At 38.9% G+C, this 13,689-nt stretch overlaps 2 protein-coding genes across 4 annotated transcripts in view; both read right to left on the reverse strand.

Moving 5' to 3' along the window:
* Positions 1-13,689, reverse strand: part of LOC128410331 (BLOC-1-related complex subunit 6-like) — a 212,799-nt gene that overhangs the window by 83,961 nt on the left and 115,149 nt on the right. The window lies entirely within an intron of this gene.
* The window catches only part of RNGTT (RNA guanylyltransferase and 5'-phosphatase), a 116,473-nt gene that overhangs the window by 2,427 nt on the left and 100,357 nt on the right, over positions 1-13,689 (reverse strand). For all 3 annotated transcript variants that reach the window (XM_053381442.1, XM_053381441.1, XM_053381443.1), the window contains 2 exons: positions 10,951-11,017; positions 1,988-2,111 (listed from right to left, as the gene is read on the reverse strand). In XM_053381442.1, the coding sequence (XP_053237417.1) occupies positions 1,988-2,111; positions 10,951-11,017 (191 nt within the window). The remainder of the gene's footprint in view (positions 1-1,987; positions 2,112-10,950; positions 11,018-13,689) is intronic.

Raw genomic sequence — 13,689 nt, forward strand, 5'->3', positions numbered from 1 at the left:
GATATGATCCATAAGACTGATTACTACATACATCACAGTATCTGTAATTCAAATTCCAGGCTGGCAAAAAGAACAGAACTTTGAGAAATGGGCAAATAATGCAATGCTGATCTCCTGAGAAAGACCAAATTCTTCATTCCAGTAGCAGCGGGCAATGCCCTCCCTGAGCCCTCTTTTTGCTCCCCCACCATGTTGTTCTGTCAGGTGACACAGGTAGAGAGGAGCCCCACTGGTTCCAACATGGCAGCCAGTAAACTACCACCAGTGGTTCTGCCACAATCAATCGCCAGTAGAAAACATTTTGGTGCATTGGAGGCTTTTCAATCTGCTGATCCACCTCTGCCTGGAGCAATAACAGCAAAAAAGGCACAAAAGGCTACCCCCCCCCATTTCTACCCTGGATGGCAGGGCCTCAGACGTGGAAGAGGCTCTTCCACTCTGCTCCACACCTCCCTATCATCAGTCAGGTATGATCTGCCCATCATTCTAGTTTCCTGGCCCTGCACTATGATTTGCTATGGTAAACCACAAAAAGGCGAGATGAGGACTTACGGCTGAACTCTGTATCTGCTTTATGAAAATGTAAACACAAAGGATATCATTCACCTAACAAACAAGGGCTTCTGCTTGTGCAACAGGGCTTTCCCCTTTCCCCCTTGTGCCTCCTGAAATTGCCTCAAGAGTAGGGGTCACAAGAACTCCCAAATCAGTGACCTGAATCAAAATTTTAGGTCAGAATTAATTAATTGAAAGTATCTTTCTCATTAAAGAAATAGCATCTCTTCAGGTGTGAAATTGGCATAGCAAGAAAAAGAGTGCAACTGCTGTTATGAATGAGTTGTGCCATTCTTATGGCTTTTGGCCCCAGAAATTACCAACTCTCTCACCTGTTAGTACAGTCATACCTCGTGTTGCTTCAGGTTCAGGTTGCGTCTTTTTAGCTTGCGAACGCAGCAAATCTGGAAGTGTATACTTCCGGGTTTCGCCGCGTGTGCATGTGCAGAAGCGTTCTGTGTGCTTCTATCTTCTATCGCACTGCGCGCATGCACAGAAGCGGCGCTCTAGTTACGGACTTTTCAGGATGCGAACGGCACCCCAGAACGGATTGAGTCCAAAACTAGAGGTATCACTGTATATGTGACACTGTATATGTGATTAAATATCAGTGGGCTCTAGCCTGCAAAGGCTTATGTCACAATGGAATTGTTAGCCTTTTTTGATGCCAGAAGATACTTGCTGTTTTGGCTACAACAGACTAACATGGCTACCCCACAGGAATTTTTCAACAGTATCTGAAATGTGCAGAGCTGAAATCCATTACTGAGGAGTTAATAAATTTGTGTCTAGTAGTTTATTTGACACAAAGAATAATAGTTAAAATACCTATATCACACAAACTTGCATTAATTTTAAAATTCTTATATTTGCCTTGTGAATGAAAGCTGCTGCCTTGCACTTTACATAATGTCCTTTTATTATCTGAAGGAGAATTAGAGTATGTCACAGTCTCATAAAGGACATACTCCCCCCACCCCTGCAGCCTTCATTTGTTTTATTCCCTATTGTTTGCATACTATTTTGGGATCTGAAAATTACAATTTCGCTTCCTAATTTAGTCTTCTTCCATCTGGTGAACAATGATTGCGCCATTTTGAATAGAACTGAAATTATCAAGGATTTTTGTTCCACAAGTTCAGCTTATATAGTACATTCATGTGCCAAGCTACCTTTTCTCTGTGTATCAGTGGAACACAACACAACATTGTGAATATGCTTTGTCAGTCCACGCTAGACAAAAATTGTTATTTTAAAGCAGTCGCAATTCAGACTCAAGTTGTGAACAAGTTGTGGTTAAAATTTACCAGTGTCATTAAAACACTGATGCTATTAAAGCAATTTAGCTGAGTATAAAGTCCTTGAAAAGATTTCCTTACTGAAGCAGGGCAGACATAAAATGCCGAGATATTGGACCAATTATTGCACTCACCCATTGCAGTGTTGTAGGCATTTGGAAAGCTTTTGTCTATCCGTTGTCTCATGAAGACCCAGCTATTGTTTTCAAACTTGCATTCTATAATCTTATTGTCATATTGTTTCAAGTCTTTTGTTACCTGTTTAAATAAATAAATAAATAAATAAATAAATAAATAAATAAATAAACAAACGTTTTGCCTTTGTCAAAGATGGGGGAAGTCAAACATTTCTTTCTTAAGTGAGGATACTCAAAACTACCAATGCACATTTCACATAGTTATGAAACTTTTTTCCAACTTGTACAACATACTATGGACATTGCCCCGTCCCACTGCCAGCAAAAGATGAAGGAGTTTTAGACAAGACCACGAAGTAGCTATTTTTGGTTCCTGCTAGCAAATACACATAAGGGTAGAAACAGTAGTACTATCCAGATAACAAGGAAAAGACTGGACATCAACTCCCCACCACATCTCATAGAATTGCAAAGTTGGAAGGGTCCCCATCGACCATCTATTCCACCCCCTGCAATGCTGTTGAAATCGTTAAGAACTGCGCCAGATTATGTGGTAGGGACATATAAGAGTTCATCTGCTGCAAAGTGAGCTCTGCCCTGAGAAAATGGAAAACTCCTGGATTCCTGAGTGGGCACATGCGTCTCTGCATCAACCACAGGCCCTCCAAAAGTCTTATGAACATTCAGAGCACAGGGAAGAGACTGGCCATTATTTGCCACACAAATCCCCAAATTTCTGTTGTTGCACCAGAAGATGAGACAGTAGGGCATATGAGAGATCATCTCCTGAGTAGATTTAATAGAAAAGTAGAGCTCAGCATCATCAGCATACTGATGCCTTGTGCCCTGATGGTTGCTTCCAACAGCTTTATATGGATGTTAAATAGCACTGGGGACAGAATTGGGCCCTGTGGTACCCTGCAGCTTATGCTGCCAAGATGTAGACATGCAGCCTTCCCAAGGCTATTCTCTGGTAACCATCATGCAGGTAGGAGTGGAGCCACCATAAAAGAGTACCTCCAACTTCCAAACCCATGAAGACAGTCCAGGAGGATGCCATGGTCCATGGTATCAAAAGATATCCAGCAGCAGCAGCAGCAGCAGCAGCAGCAGGGTTGCACTCCCCCATCTCTCCCTCAAAGGAGTTCATTTGCCAGGGTGGTCAGGACTGATTTCATGCCAAACTCGGTCTACTGTGATAAATTCACTAGGCATCAATTGTTAAGATTCCTGCTCCGTGGTTGCAGTCATGGGATTGTTGTCTATCACACGACGGTGTATGTTTTGACTCCACAGAGTGGGAAGTGACGGAGACAGGATGTTTATATTACTGTGTTCCTTGAAGTGGGACTATTGTCCTTTGTTCTTTCTCTTTGCTATCTGATGAGAAAGAGGAAGGAGCTAAGTCAGAATGCTCCGAGTGTATCGTACGTAAATAAACGTAGGTTAGCCAAATGCTGAGATACTGGGTTCTGTTATGCAAACTGCGCAAACTCTGCGGATCCCTGAGTGTGCCAATGTCTGTTGGCATCGGTCGCTGTGATGTTCGGGCTGAAGAAAGCTTTTGAAGCTCCCAAACAAACGACCAAGAGGGAGAGAACATGGCAGTTGGGCATGTGTCTCTACCAGGGCCCTACACGAGTGTAGGACGAGCTCCTGAAATCAATATCACTATGATGGTGAACAATTTTGCCCTCGATGCCTAGTGAACTTATCACAGTACGCTGGTTCCAGTGCCCCACTGACTGGGGCAGGTAGTACCAACTTTTAAACCACTCAAAAGAGCTCTGCTGGGTGGCTACTTGAGTATGTATGTGGACCTTTTTCTGCTTCCATCATCGCTATGTGATAGTTGTGGTTTTACATTCTAATCACTGTTTGATTGGCTCTGAAGTTTTAAAGTTGTAGTTGCAGTGGTCATGAATTGTGCCAACAATAACTCTAAGGGGTTATAATGAAGGTACACAGGGGGCTACAGGCAGCAGGAGCGGGAGAGGAAGGGGAAGTTCTGTTGCACACATGGAACTCTGTGGTGTGAACTGAACTTCAGTGCTGGATACAACGCTAACTGTTTTAAGCTATAAATACTGCAGACTAGCAATGAGATAAGTGGATCAACCTGGCACTGAACCTTAGCAGTGTCAGCATGCCCCTGGTTTCAAAGCCTCAATGCATTATACTTCCTACCTTGCACCATTCTACCATTCCCCCCCCCCTACTTTCTTTCTGCTCTGAAAATTCCGCTGGTATCTTTACATATCAAATGTCTGGAGTACTCCACAGGCTTTTTTTAAAAAAAATCATTCATTACTTGCCAACCAGAGACAGATATATTCCCAAAAAATATTTTACTATTAAATGATTCAGAGAATCGCTTAAGCTCACTAACTTCCTTTTTGTTTTGCGCACCATACCCTATGCATGTTATTAGCCACTGCAAAATTTCTGAGTAACTATGGCAACTCCACTTGTTGAGAACATTTCATTTTTCTTAACAAGAACTTTATTATGATTGGGTCCATCGCCACTTGATGAAATATTTGCTGTGCTGCAGTTTGAGAAAGGAAGAGTCTAGACTGAACAGTGTATTTCAGAAGTATTTTTCCTCACCAACAAACAACAATGAATATTTCACTAGCATTCGTTTTGATCTGTATTAGCTATCAACACACAAGTAAATAGAGGATTTTGCCGCTGAATAATGTGAGCATTATTTTGTTCTGAAAGTGTGTTACAAACTTCCACATCATTTTTTGTGGGGTATAGCTTATTATCGACTTCATTTCTGACCAAAATTGTACATGATGCACAATTGAGAGTCTGGTATAAAATGTTATTTTTCTTCCCTTAGTTCTGCTGGCCAAGTTTCCTCCACCCCAAAGAACCAAAACAGTAATTTACTCAGCAGGTATTAGGATGGCTAAATTGATTTCTGAAAAAGGAAACTGTGGAACTTTATTTTTCTAGGAAAGGTGATACCATGAGAAGCATTTGGCTTTTACACAGCCATGAAGTTACTACAAACCCAGTTTTGTAGAATCATTCTCATCTTGCTTGCTTGATTAACTCCCTGGTGTGTCTATCTTTCCTTCTCAGTAATCCTCCTTTGTACAGAACATTACACATTCCTCTATGTGTAAGGAAAGCATTTTTCAAACAGATGTTTCGCAACCATGGACTCAGCTAGCATAAAAGTCACACTCAGGAAAATACAACATCCTTTTCTAATCCACAGTGAATATGTTTAAACACAGGAAGAAACTTGAGGCTGTGTAATGACTTGGAAATGAATATTAACTGGCATTGGCTGCCAAATAAATTTGGTATTTATATACATTTTTTCCTGTTGGAGCAGGAAAAGGTTGTTAGTGAACCACCTGCTTGATGGAGAAAGAAGGGGGTGAGGGAAGATATTCTGCAGCAGCCAAAGACTTTCACAAACTAGAACTCTCTGTAAGGCTTCGTTGTTGATCATTCTTGCAGTGTTCACAGGATGAGAATAGCAGAAAATTATGTGGTTGCTCTATTTGACTGTGACAATTAAGCAGTATTAACTATCTTATGTACTAACTTGCTTGGCCATTCATTAGCAATCTGGAAGACAAATCTTTCCACAAAATGCTAACATCTGCCAGTGCAATGGCCTAAATCCATTTTCCCAACAGAAACTGCTGATCAGTTTAAAACAATAAAAAGTTCCCATAATTACTCTGAACATGGAAGGAGGGATGGGGAGGGCAAGAATAAACACTGGGCTAATTATACCCTGTATCATTTTAAGTGACTGCTATCTACCATATCACTCACTTATTTTGCAAGCAGTAAAAGCAAGCAAGGTGATAATAATAGGTTAACGGTATAATTCTATACATGCCAGTGTAAAGAAAGTCTCAGTTGAATTCAAATGGCTTACTAGTACCTAGTAGGCAGGTATAGGACTGAAGCGACTACTGCATGATAAACCTAGTGGGAAGACAAAGTGATGCATGGTCATTTGTACATGTTCAGAACCACTTCAACCTGCCCTTTTTAACAGGGAGGACAATTAGACCATTCCCACATGTCTAAGTTCTAGTGATTAAAATCTACCTGTATAGCAGGACACATTCAAAAAAACATGAAGCAGATTGGGTCTTCCATTTTGCTAAGGGTTCTTTCAGCTGCAGAAGAAATCTGAGCAATTCTGTGAATTTATTTTCAAAGAACTGGATTTCCATTTACTCCATCCTGCAGTTATCTATTCAATGAGAGCAGAACGATCACTGTATGAGCTACTGCTGGTCCTGCAGTGGTGATACACATCTAATGGAGCCAGAACTGATAAGGCTAGCAAACCTGCATTTCTGGGATAGCGTTACCATACTAAAACTGGGAGGATTTGCCTCACAAATCCTCCTTAGTAGCACTGAATTGACATGCTCTTGTCCACTGAAAAGTACCTCACACAATGTTGAGGAGGACTAGGTTCACACAACAATAATCTCAATAATGGCATAGCTCCTAGTAACTAATGAAACACATACTTGGCAGGAATAACTAAACAGACATACAACTCTTTAGCTTCTAACAGGCTTAAGGTAATAGCTAATGACAATCAATTAAAATGTAGTCCTAAAATTGTTCTTCAAATTGCCCCTGGCCTAAAAATTACAATTGTTCAATACTGACCATAAGACTACATAGCTACAAAAATTAAGAAGAGGATTTTCTTTGAAGCAAGGAGTACATAAGCAAAACTACCATCAATTTTAGTAAAAATTACCTCAGGTTCTGTGAAGAATCAGAGCCAGTGTGGTATAGTGGTTAGAGTGTTGGACTGAGCCCGGGAGACCAGGGTTCCTATCTCCACTCAACCATAAGGCTCACCGGCTGACCTTGCTCCAGTTACTGTTTCTCAACCTTATCTACCTCATAATGTTTTCATGAGGAGGATAAGATAGGGAGGGGAAGATGCTATATGCCACATTCTGCTCCATAGAGGAAATGTAAATGTAACAATAAATAAGTATGTGTTGTTATTAGAATGGCTGCAATTCACCCAAAGTTTAGCAGTTTTCTTCCTGTGTAGAGAACTGTCCACACTATTTCCTACAAGAGCAATGCATCTCTTACCATACCTTTTATACAAAAAGGGATCTAAAGTAGCTTATGCAATATATTTCAGTTTAGGGGAACAAAAATTAATATTATAAAAGCGAAATAATTCTACCATGGTTAGGCCATGGTTTAGCTTAGCCTGGTTTCCCAACCAGGACTCATGGTTATATGCTGTCTTCTAACTAATCATGAGCACTTGTAATTTTAAAAGTTATATAACTTAATTAGGAAAATTTGAAATAGGAAATCAAGATTATGGCTTTAGGATTGCAGCTTTAATGTATCAACCCAGTAGTAAACAGGATGGATTTCTATCCTTTTCAAGAAAAAATCATCCACAAACAGAAGGAATAAGCAGAAGAATTAGTGTGGATTTCTACTACACAACTTTCTATGAAATTATAGTTCAAAGACATATTTAAAAAAGAAATTAAATCTCTTGCACTAACACAGGAACAGGTAAACTACTATATGATATGTCTGCAATCTACCGGGTATAGGGCAGTAAATAAATTCAATAAATAATAATAATATTCACTAATGAATCTCTTCACCTGCAAAACATCTGCCCTTTACTCTTATACAAGATCATTTTAGTCAACTAAATTGCTGCTTCTACTCACTATCATCCGTCTTTGTGATTTACTGAGGTCTTAGCCTACAGGCAACTTCATTAATTATTTTTTAAGGGTAAACATGAACACATTACCAATGAACATGTCCAACTCATGCATTATATTCAGAATATGTCAAGGAAGAAGGACAGGTTTCCGTTTCCTCATGAGTATGCTTGATGTTTGCACTGTAGAATAGGTGAAATTCCCTTTGTAAAGTTTGTAGAATAACTATATATCTTTAAAAAGTCAGTCATCACACATCAGCAAATGATATGAATCATAGGCTGAAGCAGGGAATAATTAACACGAGTAGTTTGGCACTTATTCTTAACTTACTAACATACCATAAAACAGTGAAATGCTAGGTATCTGAAATAGTACTTTTCCACTCTGCCTAGCTTCTAAACAGCTAGCTTTATTCAAGTTTTTAAAAATTTAAATGAGAATTTAACACTGGGAACAATTATGCTAATACTGCCAGAAAATGTGTTTGCTTTGTTAAATTGAGCTTCAAAAGCATTTCAATTGAGCACACATTTGTGATTGCAAGTAAGGCCTATTCTTATATCCATTCAAAATGTTTACTTTATTACAGCTTATTACAAATATGCTGTCTAAAATGCAACAGCATGACTCTTCAATTTCTAGTCCATAATTTTATGATAATTGCGTGTAATAATATGCATGGGTCGACTTCTATGCCTAACAAAGCCCCAGATTTGTGTGATAGGAGCTCTGCTTTCCCCATAGCACAATATTCCCTATATAGGAACATTCTTCAATAAAAAGAGGAAGATTTAATCACATATTTTCAGTTTCCTTTATATTCTCTCATCTGGGTTGCGGCACACTAAAAGAACAAATGTGATCTCAAAAGGCTAATTATGGTATATTTCCAATAGCCAATGTTGGCAACTGAGAAATATGTACTTTATTAAATACCTAGTCACATAAACGTTACTAGGAAACAGATCAGGAACAACTGCAGGCTTATTATTTCAAAATGATACCATCTGAAGGCATATATTTCATTCAGCCAAGATGCAAATTATATTTTATGAGTTGAATTTCCATTTCATTCTTGTATTTTAAAATGTTTTGCCATTTTTGCCTTTGGCTTGCTCATGAAGCCATGGCATTTTCCCCCCATCATTCTGAGAACGTTTTCCCATATTATGCTCTTCAAACTAGAATATGGAAAGCAAAGCTGCTCATACATCAGAGGATCCACACAGGCTGGAGCTATATGAGTGTCTCGAGTGCCAGTAGTCATTCAGGCACAGGGAGGGCCTGATTTTTCCCAAGAGAAAAACCCTACGGGTACAACAACTGCAGGGCACAGTTCCACAGCAGTTCAAGCCTCATTCACCACAAGGAGACTCACCATAAGAAGCCCTTCGGGTTTACTAGCAAGCTAGCCACCTACATAGCTCCACACAGGCAATGGGGCAATGGGATAAAACAAGGAAGAGAAGAAACAACACTGCCTTGGGTGGTGAGGGAAAGCTTCTGCCACATATCACGACTTGCACCAGAGAAGCCACAAAGATGTCGGACACCATGAACTCCAAATTTCGGCTCACCTGATTCCTGCAGAAAAGACTTATTCTCTGTGGCTCCATGGCCAGAAGCACAAATGCTCTGCCTGCACCTGAGGACTAGCAGCTTGAAGCAGCAAATGCTTCACAGCAGGGTGGAAAACTTGTAGCCCTCCTGGTGTTGCTGGACTGCAGCTCCCATCATCCCTGACCATTGGCCACGCTGGCTGGGGTTGATGGGAGTTGGATTCCGACAGGGTCTGTGGGGCCACCTGTTCTCCATCCCTCCCTGCACACCCATGGACTTTAGCTACACGGTAGATGGGAAGAAAAACAATTGAGTGCATCTTACTGCATAGATTTAATTCTAATAGACTTCCCAATATTTTCCTCAAGAGGCAAAAAATGCACAAAATATGTGCAGTTATATTTTGGGGAGATGGGTGCTAGAAAATAGGGATTGCCTCTGAAGGGTGGGGCCAGAAGCCCAAAGTGGGTGGGGCAACATATGTGATTCTTTTTTTAAAAAAAAAAACCTTTTTATTTAAATCATTAAAACAGCAAAATCATAGATTCTAACAAATAAGGTACAGTAATGTAAATGAAGGCATCTATTTACAAATGCTAATGACATTACAACAACTGAAAGCGGCATAAGATTGAACATCATTAAACTTGGCTAAATGGCTAATTAAACAATCTATAGCCTTTTAAACTGGGGCTATTTTTTTGTTTGTTATTATGTTTTATGTTTTTGTGTTTTTATACTGTAAACTATCCTGTGATCCTCAGATGAAGGGTGGTATAGAAATTTTAATGATGTTGACAATAATAATATTATTATTATGGGTGTGTACTTTTAAGTCCTTAATTTACATGCTAATACATGCACCTGGGTGCTTTTAACTATTTGGTGACCTAATAAACCAAGGTTTAAACAATCATCTGCCAGAGATCTCAGCTTAAACAATGTTTAATGTTAACCATGGTTTAGAGTTATGTGCACAGACCAATATATATGTGGAGTTAGGATTTTTTGTTGCAATATGCTTCACTTTGCACTTTGCTATTTTGTTGCCTAGTCACCGAGTTTGGAGAAATTCATTTGGAACACTTCACAATATCTCCCTGCACACACACATTTTTGCTTTTTTAAAAAAATCTGCCTAAATGATTTGGTGTCATCTGCAAACTTGGTCACTACAATGGACCAAATGGATAATGGATTTTATATAGCATATGTAGTACATAATATTATATTTGACGGTGATTTTTATATAGCATTTTGAGACTGAGGCATAAACTAAAAAGCCTCCCACAGAAACCTGTATCAGCCCCCAAATGCAAGTTTGCAGCTCTGCAAATCAGCAAGAGCCGCAACATTCCAAGAAAGCAATAAAGCTCATGAATGTTTGCAAACATCCCCCTGCTGAAGTACTGAAGAATATATACATCCTAAAATGTTTTACAAATGTTACATTGCTAATATATTCCGTGGCTGAGAAAGTTTGGCAAATATTTTTTTCCAACTTTATTAGAAAGCAATCACAAGAGGAAGTGAAACAAAAACAAAAAATTAGTAGTAAATATTATGGCAACTAAGGCAACAACACAGTGTTCACTGCTTCGGAATATGTTAACGAAGGCAAAAGAATTGCACTGAAAGAGTTCTACCAACACACACAGAGAGACAGTTCAGTTCTCTTACCTTAATTTGTGCAAAAGGAGTGTCTAAACTTCCAACATAAAGCAGTCCAACATTCTGCGGAAGAAGCCTAGAAAAGAAAATGCATTTTAAGAAATGTCTATTCAGAGTTACATGCCTTGCTAAGAGCAGTAGAAATGACTAAATACGTGTAAGAAAATCTGGTTTCTTAATAATACAGTACTCCTGTTCCTGAAAGCAAGTAATGCAACAGTAAATCAATAAAATGTCTTAACAACAAGAACCTCAAAATAATGACGCATGCGCGCGCACACACACACACACACACACAATCAACACACTGGAAAAATGAATACATTTCCCCCCTTCTCCCCTGCCCAAACTGTTCTGGGGGGGGGTTGAGGAACCCCCTGGAATACAACTGAGGGGCCACAGGAGGAGAAGTCCTTGTGCACAAGGCAGGTGTTGTCCACTGTCATCAGCACATATGCTGATTCAGAATGCACAAGATGTTCTCTCTTATTTTGGTGAATATTCCTGCCTCATGAAGTCTCACAAGTTATCTAAAAATTAATACTACAGACCAGTGCAGCAAATGTTTGAAATTGTATAACTTTATCTGCATCATTAGTAACATTTGAGTTTCTTACCTGTATCTGTAAACATGCAGTACAATTACAATGCTAACAGTGACATAGATACAGTATTATAGGTTTATTACAACCCAATCAATATTAGCTACTCAGCCTGAAAGCATTAATTCTTTATCCAATTTCTAGCTACAAACAGAAATTTATTTGCCAAAGCAAAAAAACCATAAAAAGTCCATATCAACATTTTTCTTTTGTCTAGTTAGAATAAGCTTGCCTCTGGAGATTGCAGAAGTACCATTTTAGCACTAAGTCATCTCTAAAACTTTGGATGCTTTATTTGTTTAGTCACTCTCATAGTAATACAGTCATTAGGACAGTTTAGAATATTTTCCCAAACAGTAAGAAAGACTGTTTGGGAAAATAGTCTAAACTGTCCTAATGTAAGAAGTTGCATATTTTTGGCAAAACAAGCACCAGGCATCATTTAAGTGCCATTTAAAGATCTATTATTTCAAATTACTTCACAAATTGAATACTGTAAAGTGCATCAAGTCAGCAGTCGATGTTCTAATGATCAACATTTCAAGATAACTTAAGGTTTGATGGACTTCTGCAGAGGGCAGTATTTTCCTGAAAGGGCACATTTTTGCTGAGCATGTTTTGTATGAGTGTTTTATTCAGCAATGCAAAGCATAATATTAAATAGTTTTTTTATGAAAAGTAAACACCAGGTTTACTTCTCAGTTACAATGGTTGCCTCTTCAGTTTAGGGCAATGTTCACAGGAGATGAGCATGAACACTTGAGGTTGATAGCAGTTCAAGTTTAAGGGAAATTGCAATATCATTGTTTATTATTGATAAACATAGGACAGGTGTTCGTTGTTATTTATTTAGATGCGCCCTTGGGGAGTTGCAGGTTGTTAACAGGAAGCAAATGAGTATGTGTCATAATTAGGGTGGACGTTGCCCAGATGTTTTCTGCAGCACTTTTTAAAATGGTTTAGCATTGCCATTTGCAGTCATTTGAACATTTTCTATAAATATATGCCAGTTGGTTAAGCTTTTGGTCAAAGTTATTGTTTCATTTTTATTACAGTTTGTGAAATATGTGAAAACGGATGCCTAGATAATCCTGTAGCATGTCCTTACCCGCAATTGATAGATTTCCTATAGTGTGTTGAGCATTTTGTTCCGCCTATTTATAAATTATTCAAATAATTGATCTTCTCTTATTCCTTTGGGATATGATTGCGCAGTCTAATCGCCACTGCTGTTAGATTCCCCTCGCCCCCCCAGTGAACTCTCAATTCTCTCTCTCCATTTCATCTCTTTGTAAAGTTGTTTTTATCCAGTTGGGGATTGGGGATATGGAAACTATTCATGGGGTTTCCAGAGTATTTAAAAGTGACTTTGGACTGACACATTTCAATTCCTTTGCCTCCTCTCTAGTTTATGAATGAGATAATAAAAAATGCTTTTGAAAAACAGCATTTGAAATCTTCCGTATCCTTGTATATTTTAGAATTATATTCTAATATTATCCCTCTCTCCTGTCTCCCATGACTCAATACTTTATTCATCCTAATGGCTACGTCCTCATAGTTTATATTATTCTAATACAGACCTTTTCCCCGCCTCAGTGCAAATGTATCAAGATAAATGTGTTTGAGCATATGCAGTCCAAAAAAGCTGTAGGCTTTGGCTGCAGTATTGAAATAAGAAGTTTTGCTATCTGTAGCTCTGCCTTTGTGTAAGTAAAGTATTGTTACAACATAATCCTCTGCACAACTTCTTCAAATGCTACCTTACCAAATGCCAGTCTTGTATATATCCACTTGGCAGCACACTCAGTGCATGTAACAATTGCCATGTGAATCGTTTGTTTTTAAGGCCTTGTTTTAACTTGCTGTTGCTGTCCCTATTGGAAACATGCTATTTTTGTTATCCAAACTCTGGTCCGCTTTCTCCACTAGCCTGTGCTGCTCCAAATTTACAGAAAGTGTTATGATGTAGTATGTGTCATTTTGGAACAGATTCTTAGGTAAGAGGATGGTATTCCAGGGCAGGGATTGAGAAAAAGAAACACAAAATTTGAGAAGCTAGTGGAGGTGAAAATTCTATTAAAGCAAATAGAGTATTTATTTGAGGGTTGTCATGCCACTCATGCAAGGCCTTCCAGTTGTGCAA

Source organism: Podarcis raffonei, chromosome 3, assembly GCF_027172205.1.
Source record: "Podarcis raffonei isolate rPodRaf1 chromosome 3, rPodRaf1.pri, whole genome shotgun sequence".
Lineage (NCBI taxonomy): Eukaryota > Metazoa > Chordata > Lepidosauria > Squamata > Lacertidae > Podarcis > Podarcis raffonei.